The 27,567-nt window shown below is 39.6% G+C and overlaps 1 protein-coding gene across 2 annotated transcripts; it reads right to left on the bottom strand.

Moving 5' to 3' along the window:
- Positions 1-607: 607 nt before the first annotated feature.
- Positions 608-27,567, bottom strand: LOC311074314 (uncharacterized protein). Of its 2 annotated transcripts, none has more exons than XM_084100813.1 (7): positions 27,179-27,567; positions 26,654-26,827; positions 26,466-26,504; positions 15,208-15,276; positions 6,507-8,499; positions 4,501-4,569; positions 608-2,739 (listed from the first exon to the last, which is right to left on the bottom strand). In XM_084100813.1, exons 2-7 carry the CDS (start codon positions 26,684-26,686, stop codon positions 2,516-2,518), a joined length of 2,427 nt encoding a protein of 808 aa, XP_083956939.1. In that variant the 5' UTR covers positions 26,687-26,827; positions 27,179-27,567; the 3' UTR covers positions 608-2,515. The 2 variants fall into 2 exon arrangements, with proteins under 2 accessions (XP_083956939.1, XP_083956940.1); XM_084100814.1 differs by having other exon boundaries at positions 27,458-27,567.

The raw sequence follows: 27,567 nt of genomic DNA, 5'->3' as shown, positions 1-27,567 counted from the left end.
TTCTCATCCTATCCAATTCTGTAGTCCAGGGAGTAAGAGTCGAGATTGAGGCTCAGGACCGAGCTCCTCCAAGGACAGCAAGACAAATTCGTTCACCACCATCTATCAAGACTGGATGTGCAGATGAACTCATGAAAAAATGTATAATTGGAAAAAAGACAATGATTTAACTAAAAAACAGTCTGTGCTTGCAAAGATAATATGTCTGTACAAGTTTATTTTTTGTGTTTAGCCATTTTTCTTCCACATGTGTAGTAAGGTGAAATGTGTGATGGAGACACACCCATCCCTGATGTTTTGGGACCAACTTTATGATTCTTCCTTTCTAATGGTTCTAGAGGTCTGAAAAACATTGGGATACTAACCATAGCTTAGTTAGCTTACACATGACTTCAGATAATCTGAATCGGTGACTTGACCATGCTAAATGCGGACTTCTGAAAAAATCATGTGATCGTGCCTGATCGGGACCTCATTTGCATGTTATTTGCATAAATTGCACAATTTCCCATTTGATTTGTGGGGACCTTGCAACAATAATAAGTATATTGCTAATAACAAATGATATGCATTCATATTAAGTAAATCCTCAGATTTCATTTGTCCATTTGCCCTTAAAAAGAGTTTAATCTACAACTAAGCAGAATTAAAAGATACAGTAGCAGTACAAAACATCAGAATAGTTGTTCATACTGTAGATAATGTAGAGATGTAGTGAGGGCTGCAAATGGTGCTAGTGATGCAAAGTCTCACTCTTGCATAGCACACCCAGGCCCGGTTTCACAGACAGGGTTTAGATTAAGCCAGGATTAGGCCTTAGTTCAATTAGGACATTTAAGTAGGGCTGGGTATCGAGTTCGATACTTTTTAGACACTGAACGAAATGCCTCGATACCATTGAGTATCAAAAAACGCTGTCGTCCGATACCAAATTTCGATACCTAAGGGGTTAATCTCGCCAACGGCAGTGAGCCAATAAGTATGCAGCATGATTGGCTGTGCCGAGGCATCAAGGAGAAACAGTAGTTTGTGCCGTTTACGCCCAGAGACATGGCTCACAAACATGACAAATAGGCATATAGAAAGCTTGAGATGTCTACTTTTAAACGAACCAATTCGAATTGAAAACAAATACTCTCTATGTAATCCAAATGAAAGGGGCATTTCTCTCATAAGCACGCACACGTTCACGACACTGCAGAGATGACGAGTCAGCAACGTCAACTTCATCTTTGCAGCCAACACTGACTCAGAAAACACTAGTTTATTAATAAGCAATTAAAATGTCTCCTGGCTATTTTTTCCCCACACATTCACAATGATTAGACTACTTTTGCCAGTGCTTTGAAGCTAGCTTTATGTGCTTGAGCGTGAGGCATATATTACGCCCCCAGTGGCCAATATAAGACATTGAATCTGTAAAAAAAAAAGTCAACAAACTGAAAAAAACATTTATTTATTTTTTACTTTTTTGTAGGTAATATGTAATGTTAAAACAGGTTTAATAAAATTGCTATTGAAAAAAGTATCGTCCAGGAACCGGTATCAAAGTCAAGGAATTGGTATCGATATCGAAAAACTGTTAACGATACCCAGCCCTACATTCATGTAATATTTATAAACATGCCTTAGAAAAAAATATTACTGAAGTGCATCTTGAGACGGATATATATTTTAAAACATGTCAATGCATTGTAGTCTGGGACTAGCTTAAGCCTCGTCTGTGAAACCTAGTGTGGGCTAGTGTTGTCCATGTATCAACTTCACAACACAGAATATTTGGTTAGATTGACTGATGCTCCTATATTTGATAGGAATATCAGTGTGATTGAAGTGAATGAAGCAGTAAAAAAGTCATCTATTCTCTATTATATACAAACATAACTGTCTGGATATTGTCAAAACCATATCAAACCATCAAGTCTAACCTTTAAACCTTTCCACTTCAAACTAATCTTTCCTTAATTTGAATGATTCTTTAATAGTTTTTAACCACAACCAACCCTCTGCTACTAATTCACCTGGTATACTACCATGATGATAAATCTACTACTTACTAGTAATTGAACCTCAAAACATCAACTCACATTTAAATAGCTGAATTTAACTTTTAAGGAGTTCAATTTTACAAACGAACTCAGCAAATGAAGTTGCATGAACCTCAAAACAAACTATCGTTATACTAAAAAGTATAAAAAATTTCAGGTAGAGACATAAAAATACAAACAAAAACTAGGTCAAAACTCCAGCAAAACTTGAATTTTTGTATTACAATATGTGTTTTTTTGCCTCACACGTACCCTATTTGAAATGATGTTTACAGTATGTTTATGACTGATAAAGGCCACAAGCTGAAAATTACTGGTCTAACAATAAAGTTGTTCAATATCCTACAAGTTTGGCTGGAGTTTTGACCCGTTTAGAAGAAGAGTGTGTATCTCTGGAACAACTTGGAACATGGAAAAAGGCAAATTATACAAAAACTGCCATGCTACCAGAGTTGGTAATCTTCATATTATTTGCACTGCAAACTCTTTTTATAAGCTGTAATGCGGTTATATATGAAGAATTTGAGGTTCTTCCAGTCCCGGTTCTTCAGAGCTTCTGGTTCAGCCTTTAAACACTTCTCACAGTCACTCTTTGCTGGTACAGTACAAGATGTGATGAAATGCATCATGTGCCTTTGCACCGCCTGCACCTCTGTCTGCTGCCAGGGTTTCTTCCTCTGGGTAGTTTTACCTGAAAGTGGTCAGAAAAAATAACATAAATAAAAGGACAAAGAATAGCGTGTGCTGAAGGTCTGAATCCTACATCAGTATTTCGCAAAACTGCAATGGAAACAGTTTACAGGTCACCTGGCGTAGATGGCGCGGTATGTTTGGTCAGAAGACGAGACATTAAACTCATAAAAGACAAAAGAATTATGGGAATACTGGATTCTAAGCAACAAAGAAATGCCACAATCAAGACCTCGAAGCAGAAATGAGGGAGAAACACCCAGAAACTCCTCATATGTGCCGCTCACAAGTATAAGGGGATTTCCTCTCCATTAATGCTGGGATAACACGCCTACGTCTCCTTCCATTAATAATAATGGCTAGTGCAGTGACTGGGATATATGTAAACCTAGCGACACCATTGCCATAGGAATGACTTATCACCAGAGGTGGACGAAGTACACAACTTCCTTACTTGAGGGAAAGTATAGATACTACTGGTCAAATATTACTCCGTTACAAGTAAAAGTTGTAAAGACCTATTTTTACTCAAGTAAAAGTACAGAAGTACTTGATTTTAAAAGTACTTAAGTATCAAAAGTAAAAAGTAAATGTCAATGCATTGTTTTGTTGCATTGTTGTATGTAAGTAGGCTACCGTATGCCTCTGAATCTATGCCTGCATACCCTCATATCAATATCAAATTTATTTCTAGAACACAGTTCCAGTAGTGGGATTGAATGTGAGATTGAATAAGTCACTCAATAACGTCCACAATGGTTTCGGACACCCAAATGGCTGTTCCCTCAAATATTGCCCTATTTAAAGTTTTTTGGCTTTTAGTATGAATATGTTAGCTTTACTGTTATCTATAAGCTAGTGTGCTCCAAAAAAGTGACAAAATTCGCATTTAGAAGACCAAACCCAACGTTGAAAATAAAAATCAGGTTTATGTCAGAATCCAATGTCAGATTGACGTTGATCTCCAACGTTGGACAGACGTTGTATTGTGGTTGAAAATGAAAATCGGGTTGACGTCAGAAACCAACATCAGTCGGGTTCTGACGTCAACCCGACTTTTATTTTCAATCAATATCCAACGTCAATCTGACGTCGGGTTCTGATGTCAATCAGATGCAGGGTTCTGACGTCAACCCGACTTTCATTTCCAACCAAAATGCAACCCCTGCAACCAAAATCATGCCCTGACTGATGTTACTTTCTACTCAAGGACCTTGACAGAATTGTAGTGGAGTAAAAAGTACGATATTTATCTTTCAAATGTAGTGAAGTTAAAGTACAAAGTTTCCAGAAAAAATAATACTCAAGTAAAGTACAGATACTCAAAAAGTGTACTTAAGTACAGTACTCAAGTAAATGTACTTTGTTACTGTCCACCTCTGCTTATCACAAGAGGAAAAAAATGACGTTTTAGTCGCATAACATCAGTTAATGGAAACGTCATTTAGCTTCTTTTTTTTTACATTTAGAAATTAATCGCAAAAGTTTTGCGCAAATCTGTAATGGAAAAACGGCTAGGAAACACTGATTTCTAGATTCTGTCCATTGGACTGAATGGATAATTGGGGAAATGATCATTTGCTATAAGCATACTGTACTGTCTTCAAAAAGAAATGGTTAAATCTGCTAACTTTTTATACATTCATTCATTTCCCAACATTTTTGGATTAATTACATCAATCCATCAACGAATTATATAAGACATAGCTATAGTAATCATTTCAAATGACAGTAAAGCTACTTGAAGATGAGAAATACAAACCATAAACAGTAGATGAACAGTGTCCCTCCTGTATGTGCCCGTCTTCCTCATCACAGTTCACCACTTTTTCTGTGGAGATCATATAAAGCACAGCTTCACAACGGGATTGAGCAGAAAGTGGTGAACACAATAAAACTAACAACAATAAAACAAATGGTAACACTTTACAATAAGGTTCACAAGTTAACAACCTTAGTTAACATGAAGTAAGAATGAACAGTACTTCTACACCATAATATTAATTTCATCATTTACTAATTAGTCCAGTCATTTTATGAAAAAAGGTTGAACAAATTGCAACAGAAGCAAACTCAACTGATTTTGTATCCTCAATATGTCCTGAGTAAGGAAAAAAAAGTCCCGAAGAATCCCATTAGGGGAAAGTTTCGAAAAAGACCCAAATAAAGCCTATTCATATGCCTATTACTTCTGTTTCTTACGTGAATAGGGTAAACATTTTAACCTTTAGATATCACCATGAAAATGACTGAGTTGATTACTTACATCAAGACAAACAAAAAATGTATTACAAGTTTTTTTAAACTGTTTGTTAACATGGACAAACGGTGCATAATCTAATTACGTATGTGCTAATTTGCATAAATACCACAACAGATCTAAACATTGGGTATAGCCAGGAGAAAATGTCTTGTTGAATCTTGTTGACACAGAACAGTAAAAGACTTAATGTTAAGGTCTGAATGGGACCCATTTAGGCTACCCATGAGCATTAATACATAAAGGCAGGAAGAAGTACTTTAGAAACCAGCCTTTATTAATTATTACTGCATATAGACAGGGTTTGGGTCTGGGTCCGTGGGACTGTTTCTGGGGATTCACTTTTTATTTTACTTACCTTTAGTCTTCTGCATTCTCCTTACCATTGTCTCCTGTTCTTCCCTCAGACTCGTCCCCCAGAAACAGTCCCACAGACCCAGCCCCAAACCCCATCTCTGCAATAATAATTAATAAAGGCTGGTTTAAAGTACTTCTTCCTGTTTAGACCTGTTGTGGTATTCTTTTTTTTCAGATACACGTTACATGTATAGTTACTATAGTAATAACTATAAATTATGCACAATTACACGCAACTAACTCCAAACCAAACCCTAATCCTAACCCTACAGTAAATACATGTAGTTACTTAATATTTCTCAGTAGCCTAATTAAATGTATAATTAGTGTAGCAAAGACACCTTAGAATAAAGTGTTCCAAGAAATATCGAAAGGAGAGCATTGATTTTTATCGTCTTAAGAATGAGTGACATTCAGAAAATGTCGCATTTGATAAGCCCAAAAAATTCTTAAGTTCAGGGAAACAATGGAACATTCACATCCTGAATTATGTAATGTTTAACCCCATCTACAGCTCGGCTACTAAGCGACGCTACAATAACGCGCACATTAAAAACAACGAAGCTGGCAACACTGCAAGCGCGCGCTTGTGGACCTGTTGTGGTGTTTATGCAAATTAGCACATACGTAATTAGATTATGCACCGTTTGTCCATGTTAACAAACCATTTAAAAAAACTTGTAATAAATTTTTTGTTTGTCTTGATGCAAGTAATCAACTCAGTCATTTTCATGGTGATATCTAAAGGTTAAAATTTTTACCCTATTCACTTAAGAAACAGAAGTAATAGGCGTATGAATAGGCTATATTTGGGTCTTTTTCGAAACTTTCCCCTAATGGGATTCTTCGGGACTTTTTTTTCCTTACTCAGGACATATTGAGGATACAAAATCAGTTGAGTTTGCTTCTGTTGCAATTTGTTCAAGGTTGACCCCCATTTTGGCTTAAAATGACTGGACTAAATACGTTATTAAAATCAAAAACATTAGTTAATACACCGTGAATTAAAGTGAACAAACATTGGACAGCTGTATTTTTATTAACTAACATGAACAAATGTATTTCCCATTGTTAGTTCATGTTAGTTAATACATTAACTAATGTTAACTAATGAACCTTATTATAAAGTTTTACCAAACAAATGAACACACCGTCAGGATCGATCCCAATTTCGTCCCAGTTCTTGCCATGGAACTCAGCTAATCGTCCTTGCTCGAGAGCCATTAAAATTTTGCTGATCTTGGCCAGATGCAGGGTCTTCTCAGGGAGTCGGCAGAACTCACGATGGATTATTATGTAATGTCCAAGAAAGTTGGCGAGCTGCTCCATCTCTGTGTCGGTCATATTCAGCACCGTTGAAAGGGTTGCGGCTTGCTTTCGCAGTCTGGTAGATGTCAGTGACTTGGGAAACTTTGCACCACACGCTTTCGCAAAGCCACGGAGGCAGTCTGACCCTTGGAGATGCGTCACGGCTTCTGGCCTTGCAAACAAAAACCCGTTGTCTTTCAGAACCCCACAAGCCTCTCTCTGCTGAACCAGAAGTTCTAAGGCACTCAACATTTTTGGAGTCAGAAGGATTGGAACGGGCCAACCATGCGTTCCTCTGGTGACGATCATTGAGAAGTTTCTGCAGAGGATTTTCTCCACTTCGGAGAGCGCCCAGCCCACATCCACGTGCGGATCAAAAGTGTCTCTTGATAAAAATGCAGACAAAGGCACGTTCGCCACCTCTCCTTCCCTGCGCCGGTTGAAGAGGATCACCTGTGCCAGACACACCTTCGCCAGCTCCACCCAGGCTTTAGTAGAGGGACTTTCAGAGAGGCAGCTGTTCCACTTCTCTTGCACTTGATTGAGATATGCATGCATTTTCTGGACGTCTTCAGTGAAGGGCATGATAGTGGGCACATTACTCTTTGCTTCCCTGATGTTCCTCAACGCAGTCGCCGAGATCATCTCGTTCCACTTCTCCTCATGGATCTCTTGAAACTCACTGGCATTCTTCACAAGCTCTTTGTTGTTCGAGAGCAAACCCTGAGCTTTCAAGACTTTGTTTACTTTAACTAGGGAATTCCCAAGCTTGGTGGCGAGCGTTGGAATCAAGAACTTGTCAGATTCAATGTCATACCCACATGTGTACTTGACAGCTTTGACAGTCTCCATGTACCTCTTTGGATTCACACAGTCTTTAATTGTTTTTAAGGTGGTGACTCTCCTAGCGTTGTCAAGCAGCCTTCCCAACTCTCGCATCTTCTCTCGCACGCCCTGTTTATTCTTGGCTGATATCCCACCTTTGTTTAACAAGTGCTGTCCAAAATCAACAATTACTTTGTCATTTTTGATTATATCCGTGATCGGGTCTGGAGTCATGGTAGTGATTACTCCCCACAGTTGTTTAGTTATGTTTGAAGGCACAGGCCCTGTGTATCTACACAAAGACTGAACGCGGTATTTTCCTGGTTTGGGGGCGACTGAGCGAGGTTTGAGTCTACAATAACGCATATGTCGCCAAAGGACCTTTCTTATAAAAAGCCCTTGACAGTACACACAGTGCATGAAGTCATCAGCCTGCGCTTCTTTAGGCGGCCGTTTAAATGGCACCAGTTCCCCCTTTCCTGATTTCACAACAGCAGCATTGTGAGCATAGTTTCCTCTGTTGCGAATATAATCTAGCAGTTTTCTTCTCTCTTTGGATCCCTTCGGAAAGCTTAGAGCTTTAGCCACATCAGATTTTTTTTTATGTGAACCTTCTAGATGCCTTGCCATCTTAGCATAAGGCTTACGGCAATACAAGCAGTAATGTCTCTTGTCGTACACTCTGCTGCCTCCTCTTTTCTGGTACGCACTGACAACTATGCCGTCTTTAGAGTTCTGACTGGAGCAGGGCTCTTCTGCTGTCCCAGACGCTTCAGACGTCAGACTGTGCCTATCAAAGGTCATGTTGTCAGACGCTGTGTCGCAGACGGGGGAACTCGCTGAGCCAGATTCATCAACATCCATTTCATCAAGAAGCTGAAGTTTCGTCTGGTCTGGGATGAGGTTATCATCACTGTCAGTTTCGGAAAAGATATCGGAGATGTCGGAATCTGAACTCTCTGATGTGGAATCATAGAGATCATAAGAATCTTGAAGATCCATGTCTTTCATCTAAAAAATAAATATATAAATAAATAAATTAGAAACATATAGATCTGTCACAATTATTTAATTAATTGATCAGCAAATTAATAGAAATAAATTTGCAACTATTTTGATCATCTCTTAATCTTTCAAGTAATTTTTCAATATTTTGGACAGTTGTAGTATTATATCTCTTCTTTACAGGAAGTATTATTGACAGCATTTACAAACAAAAATCTACTTTTCTTCGATGCAATTTTTTTCCCAAAAAACAAAAGTAAAAAGTCAGTAATAGAATAAGAAACTAATTGCAAACAACAGCATAAATAAATGCATTTGAATAAAGCGAGATATGAAATAAACATGGCTTTATGTTTTTCAGCTGGGTCTGACAGTAAGTTAGTATTCCGGTAAGAAACACTACAGAAATAACAGTAATCAAATGTAAAATATCACTGAATAGTCTTAATTTTAAAGATGAAATACAGATTAATGCTTACAATTAAAGTTACAAAAGTTATTCAGTCAAGAGCAGCGAGTGATTTTCTTTGTCTTTTGTTCTTTGATTAACATGACAGACAGCAGCAGGAATATTAGGCTGCTGTCACTTTAAGACTTTATGCACGGATCCAATACACTGTTACACAACAGGCGTTTTCATTCTCAACTATTAATGTTTCAAGTTAATGAATGTTTAACTGAATATTTGCCAAGACGGGCATTTTGGTACTTGCGACTCTCGAGCTGTTTGAGAGGCGACTTGTATAGATCACTAATGCACACGCTTTTGGTACGAGTGCGAAACCTGCAGGAATTAGTCAAATTATGTGCAATACAAGCACTGTGTGACTTGAGCGAATGAGACGAGTGAGTGAGAGGCAGCTGGTGTGTGTCACTGCGAGATCCAGCAAATGACGCTATTCCGAGCATCTCTATATCTGATAAAATCATTTCGGCCTTAAACTAAAGGTGACGCAAATTTGAAGGATCCTCCGATATTTTATAGTCCAAATGATTTATCACTTAAAGGGTCCATGAAACCCCAAAACACATTTCATGAATCTCTTCATGAGATGTGAAGAGATTTGTACAGGCTGCACATCACTGAAAACACTAAAAGCACTCATAAATTTAATGAACAAGTGGAAATTAGTTATTTTTGTGTTTTCTGAGCAATTTTGTTCTTCTGGGTTGAAAACCAAAGTTGAAGCAACTTCAATGCGTAATCCAGCGCAGTGATTGCATCAGCCGGTTCTGAGTGTTTCTCTGAGAATGAACTCTTTTAACCCAATCACTGCGCTGGATTACGCATGAGATCACATTACACCGGAGAATTCAAACAACATGTAACAACAACGCGCATGAGAGCGGTTTCTGCGCGGAACGCCGCGATGAGTTTAACAACACTCGCCATGCGGATCATATAGATCATATCCGGACCGGATCAAGCACGTTTCAAGCTTTTATGGACATATTTCATATACTCTAGTGCTCTAAACATCAACTAGCAGAAATGTGTGCAAATAAGGACACTGATACAGCCGTACGTCTGCAATGACACGAGAGTTATTCTGATACACACAAGACAATGATGTAGACCGAAAAATTCAAAGAAAAATGGACAAAAAAGTAACTATGCCTTTATTTTTTGTTTAACTGACGCGTGTCGTTTGTTCAGAGAGTGAAGTGCTCGTGAATGTAATGAAAATATCATTAGACCTTTTAAATGTTCTTCCGCGTCTCTCCCTCTTTCTTTAAAGTTTGTTATCATATAGATTAGGGCTGTAATCTCCCAGTCGATTAGTCGATTATTTGGTCGATACGTTCTTGCTCGACCAAAATTCTGATTGGTCGATTTTTTGCCGCATTCATTTCATCAGTTTTTACCTATTTTTTTACAGTCTATGGTTTTGCCGCGTTCATTTCATCAAGTGGAAAGCACTAATTACTAATGGGGGTGTTTTCAGAGCACCCCTGTTTCATAGGTAACAGTCTGTCTTCAGAACACCCCCCTTGTTTTCACTTCTTTTGGATTAGCCCAACTCACCAGAGAAGACAGACAGATTGAAGAAAGTAGGCTACTAGAATGTTTGCTGAATATTATTACTTGATCTGGTTTGTTTAATAAACATTCTTTTTTTATTAAAGTGGACGTGCCTTTTGTGTTTAGGAGTAAAAGCTTTAAGTTAATAGTCTATTCGTGTCTCAGCCGCGAAGCTGAGCTCCTATGTTGCGCGAGCTGCACAGAGCGGTTGAAATGACAGTGTCTGTCAGTTATTATGACCGCCGCTAGCGTAGCTAGCGAAAGCGGTCATATAGGGATTGTCAAAGTTTTTTTTTTTTTTTTTTTCCGTCATCTTACTGAATTTTCCGTCAACGATACCAGGGACACCGAAGCACCGGGGAACATGAAATTTGGTGGGCATGTAGCCCCACTAGACTTCTAAGGAAAAATTTCGTTTGGTCCCCGGGGGCCACTCCCCCCCCGCGCTGGGCCCCCCCAAACCCCAAAAAATGCAGTTTTTCCTAAATAACTACCTGAACCGTGGCACCGAGGATGAAGAAATTTTTATGGTATGTTGGTCTACTAGACTTTTACGGAAAAATTTCGTTTGGTCCCCGGGGGCCACTTCCCCCCCCGCGCTGGGGCCCCCGTAAATTTTTCGTCAACGATACCAGGGACACCGAAACACCGGGGAACATGAAATTTGGTGGGCATGTAGCCCCACTAGACTTCTAAGGAAAAATTTCGTTTGGTCACCGGGGGCCACTTCCCCCCCCGCGCTGGGGCCCCCGTAAATTTTTCGTCAACGATACCAGGGACACCGAAACACCGGGGAACATGAAATTTGGTGGGCATGTAGCCCCACTACACTTCTAAGGAAAAATTTCGTTTGGTCCCCGGGGGCCACTCCCCCCCCGCGCTGGGCCCCCCCAAACCCAAAAAAATGCAGTTTTTCCTAAATAACTACCTGAACCGTGGCACCGAGGATGAAGACATTTTTATGGTATGTTGGTCTACTAGACTTTTACGGAAAAATTTCGTTTGGTCCCCGGGGGCCACTTCCCCCCCCCGCGCTGGGGCCCCCGTGAATTTTTCGTCAACGATACCAGGGACACCGAAACACCGGGGAACATGAAATTTGGTGGGCATGTAGCCCCACTACACTTCTAAGGAAAAATTTTGTTTGGTCCCCGGGGGCCACTCCCCCCCCGCGCTGGGCCCCCCCAAACCCAAAAAAATGCAGTTTTTCCTAAATAACTACCTGAACCGTGGCACCGAGGATGAAGAAATTTTTATGGTATGTTGGTCTACTAGACTTTTACGGAAAAATTTCGTTTGGTCCCCGGGGGCCACTTCCCCCCCCGTGCTGGGGCCCCCGTAAATTTTTCGTCAACGATACCAGGGACACCGAAGCACCGGGGAACATGAAATTTGGTGGGCATGTAGCCCCACTAGACTTCTACGGAAAAATTTCGTTTGGTCCCCGGGAGCCACTCCCCCCCCGCGCTGGGCCCCCCCAAACCCAAAAAATGCAGTTTTTCCTAAATAACTACCTGAACCGTGGTACTGAGGATGAAGAAATTTTTATGGTATGTTGGTCTTAAGGGCCCACATCAACCTAGCCCATAATCGATTGTCAAAGTTTTTTTGTTTTTTTTTCCCCGTCATCTACTGAATTTTTCCGTCAACGATACCAGGGACACCGAAGCACCGGGGAACATGAAATTTGGTGGGCATGTAGCCCCACTAGACTTTTACGGAAAAATTTCGTTTGGTCCCCGGGGGCCCCTCCCCCCCCGCGCTGGGCCCCCCCAAACCCAAAAAATGCAGTTTTTCCTAAATAACTACCTGAACCGTGGCACCAAGGATGAAGAATTTTTTATGGTATGTTGGTCTAGTAGACTTTTACGGAAAAATTTCGTTTGGTCACCGGGGGCCACTTCCCCCCCTGCGCTGGGGCCCCCGTGAATTTTTCGTCAACGATACCAGGGACACCGAAACACCGGGGAACATGAAATTTGGTGGGCATGTAGCCCCACTAGACTTTTACGGAAAAATTTCGTTTGGTCCCCGGGGGCCACTCCCCCCCCCGCGCTGGGCCCCCCCAAACCCCAAAAAATGCAGTTTTTCCTAAATAACTACCTGAACCGTGGCACCGAGGATGAAGAAATTTTTATGGTATGTTGGTCTACTAGACTTTTACAGAAAAAATTCGTTTGGTCCCCGGGGGCCACTCCCCCCCCGCGCTGGGCACCCCGTGAATTTTTCGCCAACGATACCAGGGACACCGAAACACCGGGGAACATGAAATTTGGTGGGCATGTAGCCCCACTATAGATTTTACGGAAAAATTTTGTTTGGTCCCCGGGGGCCACTCCCCCCCTGCGCTGGGCCCCCTGTGAATTTTTCGTCAACGATACCAGGGACACCGAAACACCGGGGAACATGAAATTTGGTGGGCATGTAGCCCCACTAGACTTTTACGGAAAAATTTCGTTTGGTCCCCGGGGGCCACTCCCCCCCCCCGCGCTGGGCCCCCCGTGAATTTTTCGTCAACGATACCAGGGACACCGAAACACCGGGGAACATGACATTTGGTGGGCATGTAGCCCCACTAGACTTTTACGGAAAAATTTCGTTTGGTCCCCGGGGGCCACTCCCCCCCCGCGCTGGGCCCCCCGTGAATTTTTCGTCAACGATACCAGGGACACCGAAACACCGGGGAACATGAAATTTGGTGGGCATGTAGCCCCACTAGACTTTTACGGAAAAATTTCGTTTGGTCCCCGGGGGCCACTCCCCCCCTGCGCTGGGCCCCCCGTGAATTTTTCGTCAACGATACCAGGGACACCGAAACACCGGGGAACATGAAATTTGGTGGGCATGTAGCCCCACTAGACTTTTACGGAAAAATTTCGTTTGGTCCCCGGGGGCCACTCCCCCCCCACGCTGGGCCCCCCCAAACCCAAAAAATGCAGTTTTTCCTAAATAACTACCTGAACCGTGGTACTGAGGATGAAGAAATTTTTATGGTATGTTGGTCTTAAGGGCCCACATCAACCTAGCCCATAATCGATTGTCAAAGTTTTTTTGTTTTTTTTCCCCGTCATCTTACTGAATTTTTCGTCAACGATACCAGGGACACCGAAACACCGGGGAACATGAAATTTGGTGGGCATGTAGCCCCACTAGACTTTTACGGAAAAATTTCGTTTGGTCCCCGGGGGCCACTCCCCCCCCGCGCTGGGCCCCCCAAACCCCAAAAATGCAGTTTTTCCTAAATAACTACCTGAACCGTGGCACCGAGGATGAAGAAATTTTTATGGTATGTTGGTCTTAAGGGCCCACATCAACCTAGCCCATAATCACTCATTTGTGATTTGCGCCCCTCCCATAAAAAATGAAAATGCAATATTATTCTGCTTTAATCGCCCCTATCTTCAGTTGAGATGTTCAGAACTGCACCATATTTCATGTGTATGATTAACTTGACATCCTCTGGGGGTATCCTCTGCTAAGTTTCGTAGAATTTCATCCATGGGGGGGTATAAAATAAATTCATTTATGTGCACATTTAGTGACTGTACACTCATCGGCCTGTAGATGGTGGTGTTGAGCGAAGGGTTGCTGGTTTAGGATGATACTGTCACACACACACATGCAGGAATACAAACAAATGCAAGCATGCACACACACTGACATCCACACGCACAGACACACACCCATACACACACATACAAATCCACATGCACAGACATACACACACAAACACACACGCGCACACACATGTACTGTACGCACGCATACATACACGCACAGACACACAAACACATACACACACACACAGACAGACATGCACATACTACTACTTTTTTTAGGTATATATATAAACACGCAATACAGCCAAATTGCTCCACGTCATTTATTTTTGTGGAAAGCCAGTGCAGGCCTGAGCGGCGGTCATATTTTGTACCGCCATGCGGTACATCTAGTTATAATACATATGACAAAAACAATTGTCTAAATTATGTTGCATATTCCTCAAAAGTTCTTGTGATGATATCACTATTTGACAACATAGTAACGTTACTATTTTCGGAAATCATAGGCTCTGATATTGCGCAGGTGCACGTGATGCAACGCTGCAGAGCCGACAGACTCGTGTGTCAGACTCTTTCAGTGCAAAATAATAAGGTCAAAAACGATTTAATATACTGCAAATAGCCTACTAGTTTTTTATGTTTATTTATAATTAATTTAGGCGGACAACAAGGCTACCAAGTACTGCGCACAGTGCGCAGCTAATTAATTTAATGTTTTTTTTCCCTAACGTCATTTTTAGTCGATTTTTAGTCGAAATTTTCAGGACTTTAGTCGACCAAGATTTTCTTTGGTTGATTACAGCCCTAATATAGATGCCCTCAACTCTGTGCTCATATTTTAATATCCATGAATATTCATGTGTCTGTATAAGGAGTGTGTTGGAGGTCTGTGTTTTATTGGTTGTTGTCTCTCCTTTTCCCACTTTTCCACAGCTTTACACGCCCATTTCTTGAGACTTTTTCAACTCATAGATGTGAACGACCAGGCTAAAACGGCGGGGGTTTCCTGACACTTTAAGAATACAATTCACAGAGTAATTGATAATGAGAATAAATGCTGTTTGCAGCTCTAAGCACAATCCCAGTTCAGAACAAAATGGCATTTTTGAGTTTGACTTGAGAACTTACCACGCTATTTCCAGTCAACCTCATTCTTGGTACAAAAATCTCATTTTCATTTCGGAACTGCGACACAATCTGTAAACAAAAATCAAAAGTATAAACAACATTTTGCATTAGTATAGTATTAGAAGTCGAAAAAGACTTAAAAAAAAGAAAAAAAATCAACCTCTGTCTGGACACACATTTGAATAAAACAGACTCTACTGGGGGTTTATGTAATAGTTCTTTGACCAGTTTCGTCCAATTCTTTACAGTTGGTACTCAGACACTATGAGCTGCATGATTACTCATTAAAAGATCTCGATTCAAACACCCTTATTCATAAATGATTCTGCCATGTCTATTAAACATTTTGCCGCACAATTCTGAATAAATTGAGATTTCTTTTGTTTTGAGATCATGATTCTCCCACGATTCTGAATAGACAACTAAACTAAATACACGTCATTAAGCTTTTGACAAAAGTATATAGCACAATCTATATTTGACAAAGAATATATATCAGAACACATTTTCAATGACCACACACTGTACACATTTATATTACACACAGGCTGTTCGGGTCCACTGGACCCGGGGCTAATAAAAGTGTGGAAATTGTAGGTCCTGTGTACCTTTACTCTGTCCTCCTCCTGTCAGGGCCTGCTGTTAGTGTGAGTGTGTGTGTGTGTGTATGTTCTTGTATATGGTTTATGAGGACACAAATGTGTATAATGACATGGGTATTACAACGTAAACATGGTTTATGAGGACATCTGTGTCCTCATAAACTAAACGGCTTAAAAAAACAAAAAACATACTAAATGGTGTTTTTTGAAATAAAAAAAATGGCAAAAGTTCTCTGTGATTGGTAGGTTTAGGGGTCGGGTTAGTGTAGGGGGATAGATTATACAGTTTGTACTTTTTTTTTTTTTACGCCTATGGAGAGTCCCCGTAAACATATCCAAGAGAGTGTGTGTGTGTGTGCGTGAGTGTGTGTGTGCGTGTGAGAGAGAGAGTGGCCCTCATTTATCATTCTTGCGTAGAAACGGGCGTATATGTTGGCGTAAGATTATGCTTGCACTCCTCTCACCGCCTGATTTATGAAGCTGTGTGTACCTTTGAAATCCAGGTGTACGCAATACCTGCCCTTGATAAATGCCGTGGCTGAAAACGATCGTCATTAGAATAACACGCCCCTATATATTCAAGTCTCCGCTTCCCCCACGCCCTCATTTTACGCCATGGACACACGGAAGACGGCAAAGAAGAGAAACGTGGATGAGCAAATGACCTATCACAATGCATTATTTTACAGCATGTGTTTTGAAACAATTAGCATTTCATTTCGTATCACGTCACATGTATTGGGGTGTACAATAGTGATGATGATGTGATGTGGAGTACCATTCATTCACATTAATAATTGCATGACCATTTGTAATATTCTTCTTCTTCTTATTATTATTAAAGGGTTAGTTCACCCAAAAATGAAAATTCTGTCAGTAATTACTCACCCTCATGTTGTTCCAACCATGTAAGTCTTTCGTTCATCTTCGGATCACACATTAAGATATTTTTGATGAAATCTGACAGAATTCTCACTCCTCCATAGGCTTTCAGAGGGACCCAAACTCGCCGGCCCAGAATAGTTATTAAAAACATCGTTAAAATAGTCCAAGTGACTACAGTGGCACTACATTAAGTTTATCATGCGACGACAATACTTTTTGTGCGGAAAAACAACAAAAATAACGACTTCATCCAACTATTAGTGTTCCTCAATGTGGGCCTCTGACGAGAGTTCACGGGAGCGCCAGGACGCATGCGCGAGAACTGAGATTACGGCGTTCTTCTTCTTCTTCTACTTGTTACTGGCTGCTCACTCCTTGGGAGTATTACCGCCATCTACTGTACAGGATGACGTCCCGACATTGCCGGGTGCGCAAAACGGTCTGTTCATAAGCCGAGGAAGACGCGCACTGTATCCTGTACAGTAGATGGCGGTAATACTCCCAAGGAGTGAGCAGCCAGTAACAAGTAGAAGAAGAAGAAGAACGCCGTAATCTCAGTTCTCGCGCATGCGTCCTGGCGCTCCCGTGAACTCTCGTCAGAGGCCCACATTGAGGAACACTAATAGTTGGATAAAGTCGTTATTTTTGTTGCTTTTCCGCACAAAAAGTATTGTCGTCGCATGATAAACTTAATGTAGTGCCACTGTAGTCACTTGGACTATTTTAACGATGTTTTTAATAACTATTCTGGGCCGGCGAGTTTGGGTCCCTCTGAAAGCCTATGGAGGAGTCAGAATTCTGTCAGATTTCATCAAAAATATCTTAATGTGTGATCCGAAGATGAACGAAAGACTTACATGGTTGGAACAACATGAGGGTGAGTAATTACTGACAGAATTTTCATTTTTGGGTGAACTAACCCTTTAATGACGCTTATTGTTATTTAGAAGAAGAATGTCGTTATTATTATTATTTGTATTATTATTATTCTTATTATTTAAAAGAAGAAGAATGTCATTTTTATTATTTTGTCAGTCTGAATTATTTTTTGGTCATTGAAAGCCTTTCATTACTGAACCCAGTCCGTGCGCAAACGATGGCCTAACCCTGGCCTAACCATCGTTTCAAAGAATAGTACGACGGCGAGCGCGTCGAGTATAAACGCCTCGTCCGTTTGGGGAGGTGCGCAGTCTGCGGAGCCAGGCGAAAGTATAAACAAGGCTTGAAACGTCAGGTAAAGCGCACAGGCTCGCAACTGAAGGAATACATATGCCTACAAATCAAATGCTTTGGTAAAGTCACACAAATTAAACATTGAAGTCCATGTTGCACAAAAATAAACACTGAAGTTTATAATTACTATGCTGTTGTTTTTTACAGTGGGTCATAATATATCATATCTTTTAGTTTGTCAGTGCGTTTTGTGGTGTGTTAGGAATTGTTTTTCTGCGCATTTCCGCACTAACTCAAAACATGCGTACATGTACACCACCTCCTGAGCTGGCGTAGGATTTGAGCGTGCCGTACTCCAGCGTCCATATTGATAAATCTCAAAGTCACCGTGGTTTTGGGTGTACGCTGGAAATTTGGTGTACACACTTTTGATAAATGAGGGCCATTGTGTGTAAGTGTGAGAGAGTGTGAGTGCAAGAGTGAGTTTTGTGTTTCTACCCCTGCCGTTCCCACACAGGGTTGCAATTCTTAAATGTGATCTAACAAAGCTAAAGAGAAAATATTAACCATATATGCTGTTTGTATTGATTGTAATTGGGATGAAATCTGTCGAGTATTTTAACATAAAATTATTTGATTGTGTTGAATTAAAAACCCCAAACTGCAGCGGGTCCACCAGACCCACGAACACGAACCCACTGGCTGAATAACAAAACTATGAACACCACACAAGGGTTAAAAACATTTAACCATTTTTACTGATTTATCCAGTAATGAAGCAACTGAAGTCTTAATGAGTGAGTCATTGAATCATTCATTCAAATTGAATTGTGAAGAATAACAATTCAAATAATTAAATGTTTTAAATAGACTGCAGCAAATAGCATTTTGTCAGAACCTCTAGTAAATTACATGTCATTTTGTTTAGTTGTCTATTCAGAATCAAGTAAAAAATAAAAGTAATAAATTAACGAAATTTCTCCAGAATCGTGCAGCTCTATCAGACACTCGCTACGTTTACACAGACACTTTTTGTTTCATTCAAAATTAAATCATTCTGATTGATGAATCCGAACATAGTGTTTACATGGGAGCAGAGGTGGACAGTAACAAAGTACATTTACTTGAGTACTGTACTTAAGTACACTTTTTGAGTATCTGTACTTTACTTGAGTATTATTTTTTCTGGACACTTTGTACTTTAACTTCACTACATTTGAAAGATAAATATCATACTTTTTACTCCACTACAATTCTGTCAAGGTCCTTGAGTAGAACACAATAAAATAATACAACAATAAAACAATGCATTGACATTTACTTTTTACTTTTGATACTTAAGTACTTTTAAAAACGAGTACTTCTGTACTTTTACTTAAGTCAAAATAGGTCTTTACAACTTTTACTTGTAACGGAGTAATATTTGACCAGTAGTATCTGTACTTTCACTCAAGTAAGGAAGTTGTGTACTTCGTCCACCTCTGCATGGGAGCTAAATAAAGCGATCGATTTTATGTGCGTTTATATGTGACAAGCTTCAAATCAGATTTGATCTTTTGACATGCGCACACTGCACAAATATACAGAGGTTCTCGCTGTTGGCGCATGCTAACCATCGCTTCTTTTTCTGTTTTAAAAGCAGACTTAACCTAGTTAACCCGATTAGGACAGGTCCTGATCTGCGCTGCTTATATTTATCAAGCAAACGGCCCGTCCCGCGCCCAAAACAAGCCGTCTGCGTGAGAGGAACGAGAAGTTTTGAATGACACGAGTCATTTATTACACTATATTCAACAACAGCAACTTTCATCGTCACTGTAGTTAAAGTGTTATTGTTTAAATGGCTCATATGGGAAAATGACATTAATTAAGTGCTTTAATTGCATTATTATTAAGAGTTCATAAGAATGCCTACAAATTAGGGCTGCACAATTAATCGAATTCCTAATCGCGATTACGATTATGGATGCCACGATTACGTAATCGTCCAAAGCCGCGATTACAAAACAAAAAAAATCCACTCTGCGTGCATTTAGAGCATGTAATGAGAGGCAAATCACAACTACTTCAGAAAACCCAGCACAATAGGAAGGAACTACCAGGCAGCGACGTATGTGTACGCTGAAATAAAAAGTCTTTCACCTCAGACACTCTTCAATTGCACGCGCAAATGCGGCGACGCGCGCTGTGTATATAGTGCAAAGGAAACTACGAGCATGCAATGTTGTTACTAGGGGTGGGAAAAAAAATCGATTCTTAGATGAATCGCGATTCGGGACGTGGACGATTCTGAATCGATTCACAAATGTCAAAAATCGATTTTCTAAAAAAAAAAAAATATCTAATAACGTAACATTGAAGGAACGCAAAAGGCGGAACTCTGAAGCGGACGTGCAGTGCGCGGACAGTCTGGGACGCGCACATAACAGACACGCATGATGGCTGAGCGCCAAATTCGAACGGCACCAGAGAATGTCTTCGTTAAAAGCTAACGAATGGAACATTGGCAATTTCATTGTGATCTATTTAGTATTTTTTTGTATGAGAGCTAATTTCTGTATTGTTTAGTTTTCACATCAATATGCTGTGTAAACCGATCTGATCTGTATGCAATATGTGCAATGCCAGTCACAAAAAGTTACATTTTGACTAAGTTACTCTCTGCAGAATGTTCATTCACTTTCTTTGCTATTTTTGATTGTGGTATACAGCAAACATTTCAAGTCATAACTCTTTATTATTTAGTTGTGTATAAGTCAAGAGCGACTTTGTATGTTACTAATTATTCAGAATATGCATAAGTCCACAAGCATTATACGTTATGATAGCTTCTGGTACATAATTCTATATTTTTGAACGAAAACTGTTTGTGAATTTGCTACAGCAAAATGTTTTTTTTTTGTCTGAAGGATTATATTGCTCATTGGAAATAACAAGAGGATGTTGGTTAGAAGTCTATTATTAAATGCTAGAGATTCAGAATATGCTGAAGTTTGTATTAATTTACTACAAGTATGCTGCTAGTACAGGCACACATTTATTTTCCTGTTGGTTCTCAGCAATGTTGGGACATATGCTGGCAAATGTAACCTTACAGTTGACTTGCCAAATCACTTCCATTTGTTTTATTAATACAATTAATATAGGAAGTATTGGAAGTAAGTTCGTTATGGGTCATCATAAATACTTTGCTTTAAAAGTACCAAGTAAAAATATTTTTTCAATGTTTTTGATAAAAGGCACTTCCCTGAGAATTGAACTTAAAGACACTTTAATGTCTCCGTTTGTCATTCTGTATTGCAAAGCAGATGAGAGTAGATCATGATCAGAAACCTGATTAGAAATCATTATGAATAAAATCGAATTGTTTTGAATCGAAAATCTTTTTGAATCGAAAATCGATTTTGAATCGAATCGTGGCCTCAAGAATCGGAATCGAATCGAATCGTGAGATGGTAAAAGATTCCCACCCCTAGTTGTTACGTTGTAAATTGGTAAGTCACAAAATAAAAGTAAAATACCAATAAATCACGTTACTGGTACGTCGTGTGTTAGCTGAGAAGGATTTGCATGCAGGGATGATTTTCATTCTATTCACCAGGAGCTAGAGATGCACCGATTACAATTTTCTAGGCCGATTCCGATTTCCGATTTTTCATTGAGTTTGACCTGCCGATACCGATTTTAGCCGATTCCGATTAAATTTTTTTCTAACCACTTTACAGCACACACACATATTTATTTTCAATCTTTTCTTTAACCCTTTCACGCGTAAGTTTAAAATATTCTAACTGACACCCCCTCCCCCACCCCCACCCCCACCCCCAGAGTGAGTTTTTTCAAGGCGAACGTTCCCTTTAATGTTTCCATGGCGACGCGTCACGCGATACACCGCAGCCGCAATAATACTGTATGACAGAATGTGTCGCTTTTATTCCGCTTTTCCTTTTTTATTCAAAATTTTATTCACAAACTTGCTTACCATGTCATCAACTAGCCTATCTGATATTACGATTCTCAAATACATGTAAGTTAGTGCGTTTGGTCGTTTAAAAACCTTTATAAATAATCTTGATCTATAATGAGATGCCGCAATGTTGTCCTGTCAGTCGGATTTACAGCACGTGAATGAATCAGTTTCTCCCGAAATAAATGCAAGAAAGTGGCCGGTGAACTGAGAAGAATAGAGTAAACTTTATAGTTACTTCCAATGTTTGTCTGATATGAATAACACATGTCGGCAAATTATATTTGAATAGATTGTTATTGCTGCTTCCACAGACTTCAGTGTGGATTTTACAAACTCCAAATGTATTGTTTTACTCGTGCTTATGTGTATTTAAATATCTGAAACCTAAAATAAACATTATGAGGTTGAAAACACTGCTTAGTAGTGATATATGACAGCGCTGAACGCGTCCGACTCTGGCTCAGCGCCAGCCAACGCGCGAAAGCACAGTTTGAATCTGGCAGTTATGCGACGTCACTGAACATTCTAAATGTGCCGCCGTAACGTTACTCTCAAGGGCACAGAAATAAAAATCCCATATATGAGACCGTACCGCTCTAAAGGTTAATCAAGTGCATTTGACCGGCATAAAATCGGCATATATGTCGGACTGACCGGCCGGTCGCCGGTCATGGCCGATCACGTGAAAATCGGCCAATTCCGGTCACCAGCCGATCAATCGGTGCATCTCTACCAGGAGCAGTTTTCATGTTTCATTAACAGTTCTTGTTAGTATTGTGTATCACCATGGTAACTGTCGTTTTAATATTAACCCCCAAATGCCACTTTATTTTCACAAAAAAAAGAAGTTATTTTTTATATAAATGACTGTGGTGGCTCATACCAACATTGTATTTACAAAAGCTAGTTTGGGACTGCTATTTAATATGCTAATGTTTATTTCTTAGTAGTCTTTACTATTAGTCATATTCTTACAATTTATGTGTATGTTAAGTAAAGGGGGACAGTGTGTGTGTTCACAATTTTTAAGTAAACATATATAATAATATGCCTATATATATATATATATATATATATATATATATATATATATATATATATATATATTATATATTCAATGTAAATTGTGATAATCGTAATTAATAATCGCAATTACAATTTCAAGGGAATAATCGACAATTATGATTTTTGTCATAATTGTGCAGCCCTACTACAAATACATTAAACCTATCTCTGAAGCTAAACATAACCACTTAAAAATAAATAAATAAATAATGCTGTCCGTATGAATTACATACAAATGCTCACGATCACGTTGTTAAAATACATCAGTACGGTTTAGGGGAAAAATATAGTTTGTACAGAATAAAACTCCCTATAAAACATGCAAACCAAATGTGTGTGTGTGTGCATGTGAGAGTGTGCATGCGTGTGTGTGTGAGAGTATGGTTGTTTTTGTGATTTATGAGCATAGCAATTTGTATAATGGCATTGGTATTACACTGGTATTACAACATGAACGTGATTTATGAGGATATTTCCTGAGTCCTCGTATTTCAAAGGGCTTTAAAAGCATACTAAACAGTGTTTTATTAAAAATGTAAAAATGCATAAAGTTTTCTGTGATGGGTAGGTTTAGGGGTCGGGTTAGTGTATGTGTGTGTGTGTGTGTGTGTGTAGGTTTAGGGGTTGGGTTAGTGTAGGGGAGAGAATATACAGTTTGTACAGTATAAACACCATTACGCCTATGGAATGTCCTCACAAGTATAGCTAATATACTTTGTGTGTGTGTTCATGTTTTTCTATCCCGCTGGGGACTTCAACCTGAATGCACACAGACTCATGTGGACCCGTGGCACTCTGGAGACCTGAGGTCCCCATGAGGAAACAAGCTTATAAATCATACAGAATGAGTCTATTTGGAAAATGTAAAAATGCAGAATGTTTTCTGTGATGGGAAGGTTTAGGGGTCGGGTTAGTGTGTGTGTGTGTGTGTGAGTGTGTGTAGGTTTAGGGGTCGGGTTAGTGTGTGTGTGTGTGTGTGAGTGTGTGTAGGTTTAGGGGTTGGGTTAGTGTAAGGGCAGAGAATATAGTTTGTACAGTATAAACACCATTATGATTATGGAGAGTCCGCGTTAACCACATATTCAAGAATGTGTGTGTGTGTGTGTGTGTGTGAGTGAGTGAGTGTGTGTGATGGGAAGGTTTAGGGGTTGGGTTAGTGTAAGGGCAGAGAATATACAGTTTGTACAGTATAAACACCATTATGATTATGGAGAGTCCGCGTTAACCACATATTCAAGAATGTGTGAGTGTGTGTGTGTGTGTGTGTGAGAGTGAGTGAGTGTGTGTGATGGGAAGGTTTAGGGGTTGGGTTAGTGTAAGGGCAGAGAATATACAGTTTGTACAGTATAAACACCATTATGACTATGGAGAGTCCACGTTAACCACATATTCAAGAATGTGTGTGTGTGTGTGTGTGTGTGTGTGTGTGAGTGAGTGTGTGTGATGGGAAGGTTTAGGGGTCGGGTTAGTGTAAGCAGAGAAAATACACAGTTTGTACAGTATAAACACCATTACATCTATGGAGAGTCCCCATTAACCACATTTTCAAGAATGTGTGTGTGTGTGTGTGTGTGCGCTTAATGTATTTGTAAACATTTTAATGAACACTGAATATGAATGGAATTAATGTCTAATAAAGGTTGGTTTAAAGCACTTAATGTCATTTTCCCGTTTCCCATGACCTAATCTAAAGTGAGAAATATTTACTGTTAATAAGTTGTTAAAGCATTATCTAACTCTTTACATATGAGCTAATTAAACAACAATAATTTAATTACAGTGACAATGAATGGAGTACTCACTATTTGTATATAGTCTATTTATGTATTAGCTACAGTTTATAAACTATTAATTAACTTTGCAAAAGATTTGTAAGTACTTTATTACACTATACTCATTATAAAGTGATTTACACTTCTGCGTCGGACCTCCGCCGTATCTCTACGCTGTAGGCTAAGCATCGGTTTCATTTATACTAGGGGTGTGCCGGTTTCAGAATTGGAGATGGCGGTTATGACGTGAGTCAAATGTGACGGTTCGTAACATAACCGTCTGGGGGGGGGGGGGGGGGGTTGCGACGTTCGTCTGTTATAGGACAACTTAGTTTGAATAAAATTAATATTTGTGTAGTGTTCAATGTTGTTATCAATAGAGATACGCGGATGGGGTATTAGTTCTTCCGCAACCGCATCACAAAACTCATCATCCGCACCAACGTTTTTTAACCACGATGGATGGACGATGCAGTGCTCTGCTGATGCGAGCCGCAAGAAAGCCCTTGTCTGTTCTAGAAAGGATGCAGCAAAGATATTTAATGCTAATGTATGAGGCATAGGCATACGCTGAGTTTCATTCATTTACGATGAGATGTGCTCTAGTTCAACTTCACAATGCAATGCAAGTGAACGCGGCGCATCGGAGCCTCAATGTCACGGTTATTATATTGTCTCCTATATTTGCTTTTTATTTATTAAATACATGCAATTGCTTGATGAAACATTTATTAAAATTAAGATACAATTTGTACAAAACGAAATTCGCTTTAAAGAAAGGCTGCAAAACTTAATGAAGTGGTAAAAATCATGTCTGACGATTTACAAAACAAAACTTCATTAAGTGGTAAAAACCATGTCTCCCGATTGTTCATTGCTAATGTTTATTATTGCAAATGTTTTTCATTTGTTTAATAAATCTCATAATGATGGCACATCACTATATCATAGCTTTTATTTCTATCTCAAATGATTGGCGGTCGGTCGGTCAGGGGGTACTTGGCAAATAATCAAATACAGTTGGAAACGACGTAGACCATTAATAAAACAGACTGTCAACAATTGTTTTTAATTAGTATTTAAACATTCTCTATGATAAAAAATGTTTGTAAAAAATATTTTAATAACACGGTTTTGGCGGTTATAGAGTTGTAATGACGGTGTTCAACTATAACCGTCGGTCTCACGGTTATATACTAACCGTCACACCCCTAATTTATACTTCTGCAACGTTGTCCGCGTCGACATGCAATTACACACGCAGACAGATCACAGCACTTCTTCTTTGGTGATTGGTTCACTTCTAGCAGACCAATCACAGCGCTTGCGGTCCGTGTGGAATTGACACCTTGTTACATTTTTGGAGAGGTGAACGTCAGGCTTTGGAGAGGTGCACGTCAGGCTACGCCACAGCGTAGGTTCAACGCATACGCTTAAATCAGCCTTTACCCTTACAATCCAAATTAAATTTAATTCGGATTTGACCAGTTTATTCTAATTGACGTGGTTACATGTGACTTTTTCCGATTGTGCTACTAGTTCGATTACAAATGGATTATTAGGGTCCATATATACGCAGCTACTGACTGAAAGTGTTATGAGTGTCCAGAATACAGGAACAATTAACCAAAAAACAAATCCCTGTGAAGGTTAAAATCAGCCCTAAATATTCCTCTACCACTAACCTTCCGGATACATAACTTTAAACTGTTACATGAACTAATTCTCACTCCATTACCATCAAAACAAACACAACGAAGAGAGACTGTAGAATGATTTTCATGAATGTACCTGGTGAGGAGAGCTGTTTGGACCAGTAGCATCATCCATCTGTAAAAATGAAATAAAATAAAAGTTTATTATGACAACATACATTAAAATAGTTATTTTTATATGTCTGTCTATTATATGTCTGTTTATAGAGCTGTCTATATAAACTGTATATTTGTTTATTGGACGCCTGGTTGGGCACGATGTACCTGCTGGTGAGTTTTTCTGTTGTGCACATCCATCTGAGCCTTTAGATTGCAGGACTTCCTTGAATTATTAACATTTAGATCACAAATATGAAATCCTCCTCCGTATGTTAGACCGTCTCATTTATCAACGCTCGGTTCGACCTTCGAAGGGATGCAGCTACACACACACACACACTGAAAGCAAAATGACGAGAAAAAGGAAACACTTGAGAAACATATTAACACAGGGATGCAAACTTAGGAAGATTAAAACAAATGACACGCGAGGGCAGACACAAAAATCCCCCAGAAATCATAGATATGGACGGCCAAATTTGGTTAAAACATGACCAGAGCTTGCATGACAACACAACAAAGATAAACAGTATCTATCTATCTATCTATCTATCTATCTATCTATCTATCTAGATATCTATCTATCTATCTATCGTCTTGTTGCTGTGGTTTTTGTATGGGTGAGGGCTAATTTAACTGTAACCATCAGGACAAGATTGTTTATGGAGATTTAACGGGTTGTTGTCTTACCTTCAAGCCAGTGTGGCCGAATGTCTGTCCCGGTGAATAATTCTCAAGTTTCACCTCAGTTTAATAAATTGAGCAGTCTTGCTCCCTCAGAAAACACGGCGAAATGCTCTAGCATAGTAACGTTAACGCTCCAGTTTTGCCCCACAGCCCCGAACAACAGCAGCGGCTCAGCGAACTTAACGGATTGTTTAAACGGTATTTTTAGCTTTTTAAAACGACGCTTGGTTTTTTAACATTTGTATCGCTGGCTATTTGAGTAAGTTAAAACACAATACTTACATTTAAACGTGTAATTAGTGATGGGCGCTTTAAATCGACTTGAAGAAGCTTCGAAACCTTTGCGAATCATTTGTTTCGAAACAGAGATTCGGAGTGCGTACCACGTGATT

Source organism: Abramis brama (assembly GCF_963993115.1).
Source record: "Abramis brama genome assembly, chromosome: 23".
NCBI classification, from domain to species: domain Eukaryota; kingdom Metazoa; phylum Chordata; class Actinopteri; order Cypriniformes; family Leuciscidae; genus Abramis; species Abramis brama.
Note: the sequence above shows the minus strand (reverse complement) of the source record. Positions and strands in the feature narration are given on the sequence as shown.